We start from the raw sequence: 19,488 nt of genomic DNA, 5'->3' as shown, positions 1-19,488 counted from the left end.
TGTAATCATTTGAGTCGCTTTCGTAGACAACTGGGCATAATGCATGTGCATAAAGTGTCGTCCCAGATTAGATATGCTAAGAAGAGACTTTATTTAAACAAAAAATGTTATAAAAGCGGAAAGTGTCGTCCCTGATTAGCCTGTGTGGACTGCACAGGCTAATATGGGACGTTACTTTACGCACATGCATTATGCCCAGTTTTCTCAGAACACGACTCAAATGTAACCATTTCGTCTTAAAGCTGAGCATCCGGACGACAAAGTGCACACATTAACACACGACGGTATTGAGAAGATAAGTTCGATAATACAAATATCAGAAATGAATAGTTTTAAATGTAGTAAATATAATTAGGAAAACTCAAGGCAATATATTTATATCTGAACGCAAATATTAAGATCACATAATACTAAAATTGGTAAAATTAAAAAAGTAAATTTTTAAATGTAACAAGTGTGAACAATCAATAAATAATTACTCGTGATACACATTGTTACATGCTAAGTTTATAACATTAAATATTGAAAAATAAACCTACTTAAAAACGAGTGCCAATTCCAGTCGTTTGGTTTCCAGCGTATGGCACAGAAATGCTCCGTTATATATCGGCATTAGCAGCTTATTGGTGTCGAATACATGACGACTGTGGTCTTTAGCAAGCCAATCAGAATCAAGCGCCGCTATGACGTCACGATGTCGAACGCACATGTCGTTTTCTTGCAAATTATATGAATGAATAAACAACATAATTTATGTTTGGAACAATTTTTTGTAAACAAAAATTAGTAAATGATAATAATAGAAAAAAAATAATGTAAATGATATACATAATGTAATGTTGATGCTCGAATGTCTTTTGTATGTATTCGCAAAGTTGAATTTGAAAGCAACTTTAACAATTTTCTTTCGTTAATTCGAAATAAACTTTAATAATCATGTTAACTCATGTTTTATAATAAAAGAAAGAAAAAAGGCACACCAAACGTTTATGTGGTTTCTATTCAAATTATTTGTATTAAATACGATGCATACGTACCTTGCGCACACCGCTTAAAGGCCCGTGCTTGCAAAGTGTGCTTTGTGCCATGATGTTTTCGGAGAAGGTGCTATGTGTTCACAAATTAACTGAACTAGTATGTTAGTAGAATATGCGATATTTATTTTGAAAATAGTCATGAAGACATATCCGAACAGTGTTGATCCAGATGTGAGCCGTGTAGTGTGAAAATAGGCCTTCGGGCATATTCGAACATTGCAGTTCAAATTACGATCATTATAGTGCTGAAATGAAAGCTATTACAATTCAGACAGTATATCTCCAGATATAAGACGTGGCACCGGGAAATGGGCATAAGAACATATTCGAACAGGGTTGATCCAGATGTGGTGCATAAATGGGCCTTAGAACATATTCGATCAAAGTAATTGCACATATGAGCCATGTCGTGCGAAAATGGGCCTTAGACGACATTGGAACATTGTTGCTCCAGATATATCAATGCCATGCGAAAATAGACATTCAAAGTGACTTTAAACATATCCGAAACAGTGTAGCTCCAGAAATTAGCCCCGCGGTACAAAAAGATACCTTAAACAATAACCGAACAGTCAAATTCCAGATATATGCCATGCCGTAAAAAATGGACCTATTGACATTTCCGAAAAATGTAGTTATGAGTCGGACATAGGAAAATTTGCCTAAGAACATATACGAATATCGCAGCTTCAGAAAATAAGCAATGTAGCTCTAGATAAGAGCCACGTCGTGCAAAAATGGGTTTTATGGCTTATCCGAACAGTGTAGCTGTAGACATAAGCCGTCTCATGCGAGAACAGGCCTTAAGACAGAGTCCGAGCATGTGCAGCTATTTTTTTGTCACATATTGCTATATATAACAATTGTTAAACATGTTCTTCTGTTAACTTAAATGCGTTTAATAATAGTTTCCCACAAACCAGCATGGCTGACCTTTGGGCCAAATCATCTGGAAAATGTATTCACTATCAACTGTTTTAAAAACAAATTTGACATCGACGTCAATGATAAATTTGACCCGCGCTCAGTGAAAACAGGGATTAATTCGTGTGCTTAAAGTCTCATCCCAAATGAGCCTATTCAGCACAGGCTAAGCCGATACGATAATTATCACTGGATTTTTTCGTTTAAAGGTAGTTTCTTCTAAGCGAGAATCTAGTCTAGACGCAAATTATCTACTATTATTAGCCAATTCGGATTACACAGGCTAATCTGGGGCGTCACTTTGTGCACATGCATTAATCCCTGTTTTCTCCGAGCGAGGCGCATTTTCTCTAACAGCTTTTAACCTATAAATTGCATCAAAGTCCTCGTGCATGTTGAGCCTCTCTAGATAGACTTAAGTTGAGACCCTACATTTTCAGAGGAGCGTTTGACAATTGTTAAACTATGGATTTTCCCACCATTAATGAAATAATTTGCCTGAAATAATCATTGGTCAGTTATATATAATTAGCTCCGTGGAACAAACATGTATAAGTGACATATGTTCATGTAAAGAGATTTTTAAATACATATGTATATTTCGATTTTTTGTATTAATTTAGCTGTATTATTGTTAATATTGATATGAGTGAAACGACTAGCCTGCTGACACTCGGCATTTAATTTCGTTTGCAATTAACCCATTTATGCCCATCCTTCTAATTTGGATCAATTTATTTAAAAAAATAGCGATGTCTAGTATATTTATTTCTATATTTAGAATATTTTTTACATAAATTCCGTTAAGCAAACAGCGCAGACCCAGATGAGACGCCGCACCATGCGGCATCTCATCTTGGTCTACGCTGTTTGGAAAGGCCTTTATTCTAGAGGCTGGGCATTAATGGGTTAACAATAATACAACGATATTTATTTTTTTTTAAATCGAAATACAGATAGGTATATAAACATCTCTTTTGGTATTTCATCAAAGCAAGGTTTGTCGCGAAACGGCCCATATACTTACTTTTAATAAGGTAAATGCCGCTGTCATTAAATAAAGACAAGCAGGTTCCTTAAAACTTAAAATAAACAAAGTAATATTTTTGCTTCACCAGCAGGGGAGAAAAACTATAAATTGTTAAAGAATGTCTTGTGATTGGAAGAAACAAATTTCCATACAGCACGATCAATTTCAGAGAAGATACTTAAACTCGAAACTTCTAATTGATAAACACAATGACTTGTTCTTACTTTGTGCATATCTAAAGACGTCAATTGTCCGAACTTAAAATAAATCAAATTTAAACATGACTCATTAAAAATAATTCATCATTTTAAAGGGAGCGCACTTATGGCCTACTGAATATGAGTCCGATTCCGGGCTTATTGCAAGTGCGTTAAATGTCCTCCAAGATTCGCCTGTCCAGAACCCTCAGGCTAACCAGGGACGATTCAGCAGTCAAGATAACAGGGCGGCCCACCATAAAGCAGAGAAAATATCAATAAAACATACATATTCATGTTATGCTTTTTCGAGCATGTGACATATTTGGTCTCCAAATGAAATATCTTGCTAAATAGATGTTAAACCATGAAGCGTTTGAGACAAAATAACTGTAATAGAACTTGCCTAAATTAGTATTTTTCTAATGCCCCTATAACGTGGCGCTGCGCCATACCGCCGTTCTGAAGCGCCACTGTGCCCTTTTCAAAGGCAAAAGCCGCAACGCGCCCTTATCTTTAAGGGTTTTCTAAAGTATTATTTCTCTCGGTTAGCAGCTAGAGCGTGCACCTCGCGACCGGGGCGAAAATCACCCGCAGAAGATTTTCTTGAAGACTCCTAAGAATCGCCAACCGAAATGGTAATTGTCCATAGCTGGATAGTGGTTTTCACTACATCGTCGGAGGAAGGTCGGATAGGGGAACTCCTTCGGGCGGCTCTGCTTATCCAGCATGTACCGTCACCCCTCTAGCCTCTTTCGCTAAGTTCGCTGTCTTCCAGAACTCGAAGATCGGCGTCACAAAAGGAAATGCTAATTGTCCATATAGGAGGAAGATATAGTGGTTTAGGGGTTGCCACTATAATGTGGGACGGGAGCAGCGGGACAGCGGATTTGACAGCTAAGAGGACGGACGGGCATGCCTGAAGTAGCGATGCAGTCAAGGACGTTGAGGGGGTGGCCTTATGAATATAATGGAAGTGTCTCAGGACAGCGGTACTTAGTACGCTCAACGTACTGGGGAACCCGTTCTGGGTTTCGGGTCGACAGCTGGTGCCGTCAAGAGCGGTCATAAAGGCTGCGCAGCGCGCGTGGGACAGGAATAAGATCGTTTGCAAATTGTCAGCACTCCAATTGCAGAGTAACCACGTCCTTTTTAGAGAAACCAGACATTGACTTTATATTGTCTTCCAGAGCACATTAAGGTCTCATAGGCCACCATGCACAGGTCTATTTGGATCAAAATTATTTCGTTCGCGAATACCTGGGTAGCCCAGGTAAATGTGACCAACTTTGGCTCAAAATAAAATTACCCTATTGGTGCACAAAGGTACCATGTGACATTGAAATTAGAAAAAAACAACGTGGTACCCTTTTGCACTAATGGGGTGACATATTTTCCCATGAAAGGTCACAGGGGCAGGTCGACACTAAATGATGTCAAGGAGACGCAGGTAAGACTGTTAATAAACTCTTAAATACAACAACAACAGCGTGTTATTTCTGTTCACTAGCCATAACTGGCGTGACCATACCGATACAAACAGGAACGTAGCGTAGACAAATCGGATGTCATTAGGGCTCACAGGCTTTATTACAACTAGTCATTCGACATGTTTTGTCTTAGTTAATTACAAAGATTTGTTGAAATTGTCGACATAGCCTTTTCATTGGCCTATCTACGTCTACGTTTTATTCTGTCAGAGGACCAAACAACCAATGTCACATATACAGTTTTGTTTTCACAGCGTGTGATAATGACGAATAAAGTGCAATGACGAATTGTAGTAAACATTTGCTTATTCGTCGTGCGTGTCAGACTTATTAGAAAAGGAAACACATTGGTGGAATTGTTTATACGATATGTATTGACTTACAAGAACAGCACATTAACAGTAAATAACAACGTTTGACATTTAGAACGACGTCTCGTCGAACAAAAGTTCTCAACGACTGTACGGCATTTCAGACATTGTGGGAGTTCGTTAGGTTGCTTTGCGTTTACACACGCAAACTAATTCCGGTAATCTATGCGTTGTTGATACTGACCTGTGTACTAACGCGAAAGGAATTGTGGGAAGCACTTCTTTTACGAGTGAAAAGTGAAAGCGAATGTAGGTCAGGTAATCGTGCTTCTGATAATCACTATCAGTCTTAATAGAGATTCAAAATCACATTAAAACATATTAAAATAACATTTATTTAAACAACATTCCGTTTTAAATACACAATTAAAAAACGATTTTTCATTAATTATAACATTTTCATTCCTACGCAGAACTACTTTGGTGAAAGCATACTTCCCGAAACCAGGGGAATGTGATGCGTCTTAGTATAGAGGTGACAATAACGTAGTGACGTCATCATCTATGTATAGAATGCCTACATTATAGTTGTTTTAACGTTTGCCCTTTGTAATTGAAAGCACTGGTTTTGTGTGAATACAGTGAACAAAAGGGTTCTCTAGACTACTGTATTGCTATTTCTTGAAGAAAAAAATCCTAGAGGCCCTCGGGCAGTTATCTCGGCAGGATTGTACACGTCCGGCCCAGCAAAAAGTAAATTTAGCATGCACAACTTCATTTCTAACTGATGCGAGTTTAAAATTTGTGTCAGACACACAGAGGTACAGACAATCAGACAAAAGAAAGTAACACATACAACACGGTTTTTATTGTCAAACCTCTGCATATGTGACAGCTAAATATTGACGGTAGTTTCATATGTAAGCTATAACTCTATGTATATGACTATTTGTTATTTTCGCTATAAGTGATAGCTATACATGTAGTTTTCGCTATAAGTGATGGCTATACATGTAGTTTTCGCCTGAAGTGAATGCTATACATCTAATTTTCGCTATAAGTTATAGCTACACAAGTAGTTTTCGCTGTAAGTATAATTATTTATAGCTGTAAATGATTGTTTTCATGTATTTTTCGCTATAAGTGATATCTATACATGTAGTTCTTGCTATACGTGATAGCTATACATGTAATTCTTTCTGTAAGTGATAGATATACATGCAGTTCTTGCTGTATGTGATAGCTATACATGTAGTTTTCGATATAACTGATAGCTATACATGTAGTTCTTGCTATAAGTGATAGCTACACATGTAATTCTTACTATAAGTGATAGCTACACATGCAGTTCTTGCTGTATGTGATAGATATACATGCAGTTCTTGCTATAAGTGATAGCTATAAATGTAGTTTTCCATATAACTGATAGATATACATGTAGTTCTTGCTATAAATTATAGCAAAACAGGTAGCTCATGCTATAAGTGATATTTGTAAATGGAGTTATTCCTATAAGTGATACCTGTACATGTAATTCCTTGCTAAAAGTGATACCTATCGTATAGTTTTCGCTATAAGTGATAGCTATACATGTAATTTCTTACTATAAGTGATAGCTATACATGTAGTTAGTGCTATTTATGATAGCGTTACATGTAATTCTTGCTATAAGTGCTAGCTATGCATGCAATTCGTGCTAGACGTGGTAGCTATACATGTTGTTCTTGCTATAATTGATAGCTATACATTTAGCTCTAGCTATAACTGATGGCTATGAATGTAGTTCTTGCTAAAAGTGATAGCTATTCATCTACTTCTTGCTATAATTGATAGAAATACATGTAGTTCTTGCTATAACTGATAGCTTTACCTGTAATTCTTTCTATAAGTGATAGCTACATTTGCATTCATGTAGTGCTTGCTATAACTGATAGCTTGACATGTAGTTCTTGTTACATACATGAAGTGTTTGCTTTAAGTGATAGCTATACATATAGTTCTTCCTATAACTGATAGCTTTACGTGTAATGTTCACTATAAGTGATAGCTATACATACAGTTTTCGTTATAAGTGATAGCTATACATATAGTTTTCGCTATAAGTGATAGCTATACATCTAGTTTCGCTATAAGTGATAGCTATGCATTCAGTTTTTGCTATAAGTGATAGCTATACATTTAGTTTTCGCTAGTAGTGATAGCTCTACATGATATTTTCGCTTGAAATGAAAGCTTTCATGCAGTTTTTGCTGCAAGTTACAGCTCTACAGGAGCTTAAACATTGTTCGAAACCCGTCGAACGTTGTGGATTTTTAGTATGATATACAAGTATGCATACATATAATGTTTCCTCGATGACTTGCATGTATTTGCTGTTTAGTGAACGTGCATTTTAAAAATGTTATGCTTTATTGATCCATATCCATACTAGCATTCTTTGTTGGCAAACGTTAATATTGATTGTGCAGACTTTAAACAAATAGTAAATAAAACAAATAAATGCGTATTTGATCGTTACTATTCGACACATTAGGGACGGTTTTCTATAAGACCATGTCCGTGTTAATTTGTTAATAATTTTATTTAATTCTCTATACGCGTTCATCTGACAATCATTAAGGCTGATGAATTTCCGGTGTGTGAGTTAACAGCCGGAAATATCGCTCCTCGTGGAAAATAGCGCCACAATAATGATAATTTGTCTTGTAATTTTCTTTCGTCTAACCCCAGCTAACGAAAATAAATCGACAAATTAGTTCCTGTATTTTCCTTCGTGAAAATGTGGTGTTACGTTTGTCCGATAAGGTCACTTTTGGTGTTGCAAATCAAACGCTCTGAAAAAGACGATGCCAATAACTGCCTATTGGCATGTCAGAGAACAACAGTAAATATGCATGGGCGGTGCATGTAAAATAAGCATTTATTTCCAATATGGAAATAATTCCTATTCAGGCTTTTTGTTCGTTTGCAAATCCCTTGCCATATTAAAAAAAAAATATCAAAGAAAATGAAATGTATGAATTTCAAATTTAAAAGTAACGGTAGCAGTAATTGTAGTATTAGTCGGAACGGTAATAGAAATACATTATAGGGCTACAAGAGTGGTGGATCAGGAGGCCCATTGAAGACACTGTTTTTTTTGAGTTTAATGAGCCTTGTTTTGGGGGAAACTGGGCTTAATTTATGTGCGTTTTTCGAAGTCTGAACAGTTGCATCATTGACGACACTTTTCGTCTAAATTGGATTTTCGTTTAGAAGAGACATCTTTTAAACGCAAATTCCATAAAAGCTTATAGTGTTTCCGTTGATAAGCATGTGCGGACTAAACAGGCTAATTTTGAATCACACTTTACGCACATTATTAATTAAGCACAGTTTTTTTTTCCATAACCAGGCTCTTATTATTAACCGCTAAGACGTCGTTTCCGACATTTAGACCATTTTACATTCTCAGAAGTAATTGGGCTTCCACTTTCATATTTAGATGGGTTTGCTTTTGCGATCAATCTAAGAATGTCTTGCTCGCGCTTAGATCGTCCTTTAACAATGACTTAAATGCAAAATGTGAATAAAGTACACACATTACATTTTACCCAGTTTTTTTTCAGCTATTGTTTTCGTTCCACTTTGTATTGTGACGTGCGTCTGCAAACATACATATTGAAAGGAATTGACAAATTGTCAAGAATATTTTTTCCTTTTTGTTTTCAATTATTTTGAATGAAAAATACAAAAGAGAATATTTTTTTTAATTAAGTCACCGTAATAAAGAGGCCTTTTAACAGATTTTGGCATGTTTTGAAGTTTGTCATTAAATGCTTTATATTGATAAATGTAAACATTGGATATAAAAAGCTCCAGTTAGAAATGAAGAATACAATCTTAAAACAAAAGAAACAAGAAATCGTCGGAGACGGGTGATGCTCCCCAAAGTGTTATTCGTCGCAATATTGCGCTATATATTCAGATAAAAGGAAACTTCTTGAGGGGCATAACTTTGGACAAAATAATACGATGGATGGTTTAGCAATTTAAAAATTTCAAAGGGCCATAACTCTCTATATAAATCATCTAACCAGAACCCACAAATAACATGCGCATCTCCTCAAGGTAGTTAAGCTTCCCATAAAGCTTCAATGCATTCCAGTCAGGAGTTGGGGAGAAATAGCCCGGAAAAGAATTGCACTATATGTACAGTTTATAGAAAGTTTCAAAGGGCCATAACTCTGTGAAAAAAATATCCGACCATAAACGGCTGATAATATGCACATCTCCTGTTGGAAGTGAAGCTTCCCATAAAGTTTCATTGAATTCCGGTCATTAGTTGCTGAGAAATAGCCCGGACAAGAATTGCACTATATGTATATGTACAGTGAATTGAAAATTTCAAAGGGTTATAACTCTGTGAAAAATCATCCGACCCTAACCGGGTGATAATATGCACATCTCCTGTTGGTAGTGAAGCTTTCCATAAAGTTTCATTGAATTCCCGTAATAAGTTGCTGAGAAATAGCTCGGACAAGAATTACAATATATGTACTATGGAAAATTTCAATGGGCAATAAGTATGTGAAAAATCATCCGCCCAGAACCGGCTGATAATATGCACATGTCCTCTTGGTAGTGAAGCTTCTTATAAAGTTTCATTGAATTCCAGTCATTAGTTGCTGAGAAATCGCCCGGACAAGAATTGCACTATATGTACAGTTAATGGGAAATTTCAAAGGGTCATAAGTCTGTGAAAAATCATTGGACCATAACTGGCTGATAATATGCACATCTCCTTTTGGTAGTGAAGATTCCCATAAAGTTTCATTGAATTCCGGTCATTAGTTGCTGAGAAATAGCCCGGACAAGAATTGCACTTTATGTACAGTTAATGGAAAATTTCAAAGGGTCATAGCTCTGTGAAAAATCATCTGACAAGAACCCGCTGACAATATGCACATGTCCTCTTGGTAGTGAAGCTTCCCATAAAGTTTCATTGAATTCCGGTCATTAGTTTCTGAGAAATAGCCTGGACAAAAAATGCACTATATATACAATTAATGGAAAATTTCAAAGGGCCATAAGTCTGTGAAAAATCTAATTCTTGAGCACTTTTTCGTGTCAATGTTGCTCAAAAGAAGATCGATCGATAAAACGGAAACTTGTTAAATGGTAAATAGAAGTAATAAAAAAAGTTAAATTAATTTTTCAGTTACTCTGAATTTGTTCAGTGAATCGAATTTTTGAAGTTTTATGGACCTCATGCCTATTGCAATCGAGTACTCTCGCTTTTCGGATGTGACCTCTCGACTCAAGGTAATCAACGCGCGTAGTGTATGTCATTGCGGGTGTGTATGGAACTATTGGCTTTGGGTGGTTGAACACGCTGTAAGTAAACACGTTTGACATGGATTTTACGGGAATGAAATAAATCTTTTTAGGTACATCGTTTATTGCGGGATTGTTTGAATTAATTCAGAAATTCTTTAAGTTGTTTCCTTAACCGCTCGACTCAAGGTAATTGGAGGATATTATATGTGACTTTTCAATAGTTTGGTGTATTTCTATAGGAACTCGTTGACAGATTTTCGAAAGATAGCAATCTCATCTTTAAGCGTGCACAATCTGAAATAAAGAAAATGCTATCAAAATGCAGTGAAAGTTGACCATTTTATAATAAGACCCTATGGGAATTGGATTTAGTGTAAACTCACCTCCTATAGATTGTTGTAACCTTAGTATTTAGTTAAGTGTAACCCTCAATATTTGTTAGAAATACGACACAAATTATTATCAAGCGGAAAAGGTGGGGCACCTGGAAAAGCAATTAAGGTGGATTAACATCTTTTAATTGTGCGTTGTCGTTTGCTTAAGAATTTGCAGGTAATTTGTTGCAGCAGTCATTAAAACAATATTTGCATAGAAACCAACGCGGATTTTGCAAAAGTGGCTGAAGCTGTTTTGTTATTTACTGTTATTGGTAAATGCCAGTCTACTTTGCAATTAATTATTCAAAGTACATTTCTTCACGTATACACTTTCTCCTTAGCATTCTGGCACTTCTTGCAGCACTTGATTATTCAGTTGAAATGCATACATGGTCCCTATATATTTTAAAAGTCTGTCACAGTCATTTAAGACATCAAACCTGGCAGGGAAATATGTAGCAGAAATGATTATTTTTACATTATAAAGTCTATTTTTGCAATTTAGTATCCAGTCATATTTAACTTATTCTTTTGCAATGTCAAATTGTAATCAGTATTTTCTAGTCTACTTAATTTGATTTCTATTTATTCCTTATGGACTTCATGGTGTTTAAGTGGGTTATGGACGTTTCATGCCACTTACAGTTGCAATAATTCAACTCTCAGCTTTATAGCCCAATAGGCTGCGGAGAGTTGCAATGCGCTCTCTCTTGTCCATGGGTGCAAAATGTTATAAACAATGCAAGGGTTAAGGAACACTGAAACTGCAAGAACTTATTAAAGTTTACCTGTCTAAACCACAAACTCATCCAAATGATACCATTAAAACAAGAAATAATTGTTTTTTATTGACTTTGTTTTTCTTTCGTACGCTGTATCCGCCATATTGGAAAATTGACCCAATATTGGTTAGGTCGCAGTACACCAATATTTTGCACGACAGGTTATGTGTTGGAGCCTTTTAAAGTCGAACACGATGTGGTATTCGATACAGAATAAACTGATTCAAATTTAAACATAAACATGTCAGCGAGAAAAGTGTGTTGAAACATAATCGCGTTTTTATAGGGTGCATGCAATGGATAACATCCTTAGGTTGCCATTCAGGTAAATTTAACATGTTTATGAAGTTTATTCATTATTTTCCTCAATTTGTCTCGAACGACATCTGTTTAGTTATGCGCACGAAATTTGTGAGCAGATTTGCTCTTGTCTTTGTGAACGAGTGAATATGGACTCCCAGAGCCACCATAGCAAAAATTATCAAAGGCTCTGGGAGTCTGTTTATATGGACTACTTCCAGTTCATGCCACTGATATTTATGTAGGGAGGGATTTGATGTTTCGTCCCACTGATAATAGGCTGAAAGGTGTGAATAATACCATATATGTGTGAATCATAATGGGAAATTTTTTAAACCTTTGATTGTCACCTCTGTGCAACATAAATCAACATTGTTTTATTTCATGATTTATTTTTCAGGTTAAATGTATTCTTTACATGCATTTCAAGCAATTTCAAGCTTTAATTTTTAAATATTATACATAAACAAAATGTTTTTCAGTTTAAGATTAATTTTACATGTTTCATATAATAAATTAACAATATCGAGAGTGATGACATAAATATATTAAACTTTGTTTCAATAAATTGACAATATTTACAATTTAAGGAATAAAAAGAAACATCACAAGATATGTTTCATTTTAAGATTTATTTTACTTTTTTTGTAAACATAAACAATATCGAAATTGAAAACATAAAAATATTTTAAAAAGTTTCTTGATGGACACACCTTTTTGCATTTCTGGGTTTTTCATTGTTAATCCATTAACAAACAATACCTGTAAAGCAACCTCCTATTTAAATTCAAGCCAACACAATGTATTTCCTAAAACCTGTTTAAAATCCAATCAATCCAATCCAGTAAAATGTCAGATAGTTTTCTAACATGCCATTCTCAATGGAACTAACGCATTAATGCTGTATCTGTAGTGTTTTTCCCAGGAGGGCAAAGGGCATGGCGCATAACTTTCAAAAGTGCATTTTAGCGCGCAGTTTAGGCAAAAAATAGCTAAAGCGTTACGTGAATATCTGAATTAGGGAGAAACATGTAATCGCAGCAGAGGCAGTTGTGGAAAAAAACAAAATATAAACAAGCACATTTAATGGTAAATGATGTATTTAACTTACTTTGATTTATATTAATATATTTACCTTGCAATGTACATTTAAGTTCCATGCTGTTTCAATACACTGTACAGCACGACAAACATAATAAAGCAATATATGCATACATGTATGAATCTGATTATACACAGATGCACTAACATATAAATGAAACCATGTTTGCCTTATCACATTTTCTAACGATAATCTTGTCAGATGTTTAACATTGCGAGTAAACTGATCACTAACAATATGCAAACACTCGTTTCCGTGACATACATCCACTAAGTAGATTGCAAATAAATATGTTGTTGCTATCTAAAACATGTTTATGCATCGTTGATTATCACAGACATTTCATTTTTATTTATTTCTTCTAAATGTTACGTATGATCTCCATTGTTAATTCTATCGTTTGCGACGTTATTTGCCATTTTTGCCGAGTCACAATTTAATTCTGTATGTCAGCCATCTTGTTAAAATGATGCAAGCGACAGGTGCGCATAGCAACTTAAAATCGTATAATACGTCCGCCTAATACACGATTCGCGTTTTCTGTAATTAGTATACGTCTCAGTAATGTGTTCAATAATTAAATATCTTAAAGACAATAACAATAAAGATTTTTTTTGCGTTTTTAAATGTAAATATGCGTAAAAATATATGTTTTGATATAACTGAATTATGCAGGAAATGCAGGATTTCCACGAGGATAACATCGAGTTCATCAAAAATCCCCGAAGTAACAGTCCACGATTTTATGGTGGAGGAGTACACATCACCGACTGATTATTGCGCTTGGTATAACATAGCCTCTGACATTATCGATTGATACGGGGTTATTCACACATGACTCATTCACAACCGCGCGAATCTTCGCTGCCTTGGGGCCATAATCTGATACTAGGCTTAGAAGTTTGGTAAAGGGGCAATTAAGATGTTATCAATAAGGTTGGAAAACAGCGGGTGCTCATGAAAGGGCAGGGCAGCGGCCTTTGGAAAGGGAAGTGTGGCGCTAAATGGCTTTGAAAGGGCAGGGCAGCGTGGCGCTACAAAAAAAGGGCATGGCGCCGCGCCATGCTAAAACAGCCTGGGAAAAACAATGACAGTATGTGCATGTAGTATTGATTAAATTCTGTTTTAAATGGCCACTTGCTGATGTGTTACACATTTATAGATTAACTTCCTAAAAATTGGCTGCAACCTGGCATTCACATCAAAGACCTTTGATGTCTGCAGACAGTTTGCAGTTTTTAGGGGCATAGATTTAATTGATGTCATTGGTAAAATTGTTGTAATTGTTAAAGGCTTGTGTATTTAACTGGTTTTATTGTTGTTTCAAAGGGAAATATGAGTGCAAGGTAATGATTATGTTTTGTTTAGAAAAAAAAAATGTATACAAGTCTGTGTATGTAAATAAATTAAGCACTTTCATTCACAGAGTTGTTGTTTTTCTTTGTTTTTCAACATTATTTTTTATTTAAGTCAGAATCCATGACAGCTGAATAATACCTGACATCCTAATGATGGTTATTAAATAATCAAAAAATAATAACAAGTTGGTAGATTTGATTAAAACTACAAGTCATTTTAATTTATTCACAGTTTATCACATGAGATATTGACTTTACTGTATGCTTTTTGTAAGTCATTTTTGGTAATGAAGATGAGATATCAAGAAATAAGCTCATCGAGAATTTCTTGTATATTTAACGATATCCTTTAAAATTGTAAAGCAAACCAGTATTTTTATTGTCAATTTTTTTGGTGGTTATTCAACCCCATTCTTAATGTTAAAAGGTGTATATTTTTACTTTTGAAGAAAAGGGGGTATATAGTTTTCGCACTGTCCGTCTGTAAGTCTGTCTGTCACACTTTTCGTGTCCGCTCTCTATTTAAAATACTTTTCATCCGATCTTTACCAAACTTGGTCAGAAGTTGTATCTAGACAATATCTAGGTCAAGTTCGAATATGGGTCATTCTGGGTCAAAAACTAGGTCACGGGGTCACTTAGTGCATTTCAAGGATTTAGCATGGTAAAATGCTCATAACTTCTATCAAAGCATTTATGGGGGGCATTTGTCATCCTATGGTGACAGCTCTTGTTCCCCTAATAACTGACTAAAAATCGCAATTGAAGATTTCCAAAAAATAAACAAGAACTTTTTTGTTTTTAAATAACTTGCAGCATTTAGTTAAATTCCTTATTCAGCTCAATTGGTTAAAATTTACAGGATAAAATATTGTAAACACTTAGTCTTATTATAATTTTTTTCAATTTTTTAGTATTTGTTAGCAAACAAAAATAATACTACAATTTCCCAATTTTAACTGAAACAACGTAATTTTTCCCAATCCAAAGGGTACAGCCATATTCCAAAAATGTGAAAAAAACAATGCACATCACAGTGACTGGTTTGAACATGAAATTTTTAATGAAGCTGTCCAGTTGTCAGTCAGGGAAATGTGCAAGGACTGCGCAGGCTAGTCTGCAATAACATTAAGCCCAGTTTTATCAGAAGGCTGCTCACATATTTGTGTCGTGTTCTGAGAAAACTGGGCTTAATTCATGTGCGTTAAGTGTCGTTCCAGATTAGCCTATGCAGTCCGCACAGGCTAATCAGGGACAACACTTTCCACTTTAATGGTATTTTTAGTTTCAAGGAAGTCCCTCCTTTCCGAAAATCAAGTTTAGGCGGAAAGTGTCATCCCTGATTAGCCTGTGCGGACTGCCTGTGCGGATTGCAGCTTTCTTATGGCTGTCATGAAGTGTACTGAAGCTACATATTGCAGCTTTCTTATGGCTGTCATGAAGTGTACTGAAGCAACATATTGCAGCTTTCTTATGGCTGTAATGAAGTGTACGTACTGAAGATACATATTGCAGCTTTCTTATGTCTGTCATGAAGTGTACTGAAGCAACATATTGCAGCTTTCTTATGGCTGTCATGAAGTGTACTGAAGCAACATATTGCAGCTTTCTTATGGCTGTCATTAAGTGTACTGAAGCAACATATTGCAGCTTTCTTATGGCTGTCATGAAGTGTACTGAAGCAACATATTGCAGCTTTCTTATGGCTGTCATGAAGTGTACTGAAGCTACATATTGCAGCTTTCTTATGGCTGTCATGAAGTGTACTGAAGCAACATATTGCAGCTTTCTTATGGCTGTCATGAAGTGTACTGAAGCAACATATTGCAGCTTTCTTATGGCTGTCATGAAGTGTACTGAAGCAACATATTGCAGCTTTCTTATGGCTGTCATGAAGTGTACTGAAGCTACATATTGCAGCTTTCTTATGGCTGTCATGAAGTGCACTGAAGCAACATATTGCAGCTTTCTTATGGCTGTCATGAAGTGTACTGAAGCAACATATTGCAGCTTTCTTATGGCTGTCATGAAGTGTACTGAAGCAACATATTGCAGCTTTCTTATGGCTGTCATGAAGTGTACTGAAGCAACATATTGCAGCTTTCTTTTGCAGATACCAGTCTGGTAATACTGCTGTATAAGCCATGCCACTGTTCGGTGAAGGGGTCGTGAAGTATAAAAATCAGGTAGGCACATTTAAAGTAAAATCAAATGTGTACAAAGTACTTTGTGAAATCAGGGTTTAAACTGAGTTTGTTTGAGCTAAAAGCCCCACTCCTCTATATAAAAATTATGCTTTCCATAAATTGATTTTTTTTTAAGCATCAAACCAACAAAAAAACTCATCAAAATAATTAAATTATCCAGATTTTTTGCCACTGCGAATAAAATTAAAATGTCTAAAATGCCTGTACCTGCAGGACTACTACAGCCTGAAGAAGCAGTGTCAGAAGTCCGGCAACCACTTTGTGGACCCAGAGTTCCCTGCCCAGGACAAGTCCCTCTTCTTCTCCAGTGGAAAACTTACAGGCGTCACATGGAAGAGGCCAAAGGTGCTATTTTGATACTGGTTGTTGTTATGTAAATGGAACTTAAAGGCCTATAAGGGGCTTATAGTAATCACAGTGTCAATCTCTATATATATATATTTGTGTAATTATATGTATTATGCCCCCCTTTGAAGAAGAGGGGGTATATTGTTTTGCACATGTAGGTTGGTCTGTCAATTAGTCCGTCTGTCGGTCCGTCCACCAGATGGGTTCCGGATGCTGACACAAGAACGCTTAGGCCTACGATCATGAAACTTCATAGGTACATTGATCATGAATGGCAGATGACCCCTATAGATTTTCAGGTCACTAGGTCAAAGGTCAAGGTCACAGTGACTCAAACTAGTAAAATTGTTTCCGGATGATAACTCAAGAATGCTAAGGCCTAGGATCATGAAACTTCATAGGTACATTGATCATGACTGGCAGATGACCCCTATTGATTTTCAGGTCACTAGATCAAAGGTCAAGGTCACAGTGACTCGAAACAGTAAAATGGTTTTCGGATAGGATGATAACTCAAGAATGCTTATGCCTAGGATTATGAAACTTCATAGGTACATTGGTCATGACTGGCAGATGACTCCTAATGATTTTCAGGTCGCTAGGTCAAAGGTCAAGGTCACAGTGACTCGAAACATTAAAATGGTTTCCGGATGATAACTCGAGAATGCTTACGCCTTGGATCATGAATCTTAATAGGTACATTGATAATGACTGGCAGATGACCCCTATTGATTTTCAGGTCACTGGGTCAAAGGTCAAGGTCACAGTGACTCGAAATAGTAAAATGGTTTCCGGATGATTACTCAAGAATGCTTTCGCCTAGGATCATGAAACTTCATAGGTACATCGATCATGACTGGCAGATGACCCCTATTAATTTTCAGGTCACTAGGTCAAAGGTCAAGGTCACAGTGACTCGAAACATTAAAATGGTTTCCTGATGATAACTCAAGAATAATTAGGCCTAGGATCATGAAACTTCATAGGTACATTGATCATGACTGGCAGATGACCCCTATTGATTTTCAGGTCACTTGGTCAAAGGTCAAGGTCACAGTGACAAAAAACATATTCACACAATGGCTGCCACTACAACTGACAGCCCATATGGGTGCATGAATGTTTTACAAACAGCCTTTGTTAATAACTGTTATACTATATTATAATGGAAGACAACACCCATAGGATGGTGAGTTATTACCCTCTGCCAAAGGCGGAGGGATAAAGAATTGGCCTTGTCTGTAAGTCCGTCCGTCTGTCACAAAATCTGACCCCTAAAATGTTTAAGCACAGGTTCGTTAGACTCATATTTTTTTAATCAATTGAAATCCCTGAGCTAGTGCTATTTCTAAGATTTTCTTGTGCTTCTTTTTTTGAACATGTATAATGTACATTTAGTTTCATATAATGAAAGAGGAGAATAAGAATTGCAGTGTAGCAGGATCAATATTAGTAACTTAGTTCAGCGTTACAGATTTAGTTTGATTTCTTTGACTATCAAAGTGAAGAGAATTATTTTTGAAAGATTTCAAATAATAATGCATATATTAATAAAAGTTTGTTCAAGTATACTGCAGTGGGTATGAACCAATACAAGTTTGTTCAAGTATACTGCAGTGGGTATGAACCAATTCAAGTTTGTTCAAGTATACTGCAGTGGGTATGAACCAATACAAGTTTGTTCAAGTATACTGCAGTGGGTATGAACCAATACAAGTTTGTTCAAGTATACTGCAGTGGGTATGAACCAATAAAAGTTTGTTCAAGTATACTGCAGTGGGTATGAACCAATACAAGTTTGTTCAAGTATACTGCAGGAGGTATGAACCAATACAAGTTTGTTCAAGTATACTGCAGGAGGTATGAACCATACATCCTGTTTCTTATGAACATAATCTTGGGATAGGGGATAAGAGTAATTTAAATGTTTGTATTTGGGTTTTGGGCTTTGTTGATTGTGGGAAGAATTATGGTCTTTTGTCTGGTTCTTCAACATGCAATATATTGTCCCTTGAAAGTTGTGTTTTCAACTCCTCTGTAATGACTTGATGGATCCCTCTTAAACTTTCACCATTCAATTATCTTCATTTGTAAAAAGGAAAGGAATTTACATAGTTTTTTAATTTTGTTTTTTTGAACTAGTTTTGTCAGAATAATGGCAATTTGTCTGCAGTCTTTTCAGCCATTTTGGGAATGGCCCAGTCCCTTTGGATTGGGAAAATTTGTGGCATTTTGACTAAAATTGGGAAACTAGTGTTGTTGTTGTTTTGCTAAAAAATGCTTCAAAATTGAGAATAAATTGTTTTTAGTATTATATTAACTAAGGTTGAACTTACATTGTATATAGCTGGATGGGAGATGAACAAAATGTTGAGACGTAAAAAATGTTTTTTGGGAAATCTTAATATTGGAATGTTTAGTTCCTATATGGGAAAAATATATACTTTTTCAATGGAGAGTTCGGCCAAATACCTGACCTGCTTTTGAATGAAAAAATACAGTGTCTATTTTTCCACAAAAAATATATTATCACACCATGTTGTGACTGTAACTCCTATAGGGCTTACTCTGCCATTTGCCAAATTAGCCAATGGCTACACATTGATTTATTTGGCTAAAGAAAATTCTATTTGGCTACAACTTCTTCTTAATTAAAACCTACAAAAAACAAAAATAAAAGAATTTTGCCATAGCAAGTCGAATTTG

General features: G+C 35.8%; 2 protein-coding genes across 4 annotated transcripts in view; one reads left to right on the top strand and one right to left on the bottom strand.

Annotated features, from left to right (window-relative positions):
* LOC127834715 (uncharacterized) overlaps positions 1-8,591 on the bottom strand; it is a 41,239-nt gene extending 32,648 nt beyond the window's left edge. The window contains exon 1 of one of the 2 annotated variants that reach the window (XM_052360733.1): positions 8,571-8,591. The gene's annotated coding sequence lies outside the window, so the exon portion shown is untranslated. Of the gene's footprint in view, positions 1-539; positions 697-8,570 lie in introns of those variants that run through there. The other variant, XM_052360734.1, reaches the window with a different exon arrangement.
* Positions 8,592-10,761: 2,170 nt separating this feature from the next.
* Positions 10,762-19,488, top strand: part of LOC127834666 (calpain-5-like) — a 34,371-nt gene continuing 25,644 nt past the window's right edge. The window contains exons 1-3 of one of the 2 annotated variants that reach the window (XM_052360690.1): positions 10,762-10,809; positions 16,341-16,413; positions 16,648-16,779. In XM_052360690.1, the coding sequence (XP_052216650.1) occupies positions 16,372-16,413; positions 16,648-16,779 (174 nt within the window). In that variant the 5' untranslated portion in view covers positions 10,762-10,809; positions 16,341-16,371. Of the gene's footprint in view, positions 10,861-16,340; positions 16,414-16,647; positions 16,780-19,488 lie in introns of both variants that reach the window. The other variant, XM_052360689.1, reaches the window with a different exon arrangement.

This window comes from Dreissena polymorpha, chromosome 6 (assembly GCF_020536995.1).
Source record: "Dreissena polymorpha isolate Duluth1 chromosome 6, UMN_Dpol_1.0, whole genome shotgun sequence".
NCBI classification, from domain to species: Eukaryota; Metazoa; Mollusca; class Bivalvia; order Myida; family Dreissenidae; genus Dreissena; species Dreissena polymorpha.
Note: the sequence above shows the minus strand (reverse complement) of the source record. Positions and strands in the feature narration are given on the sequence as shown.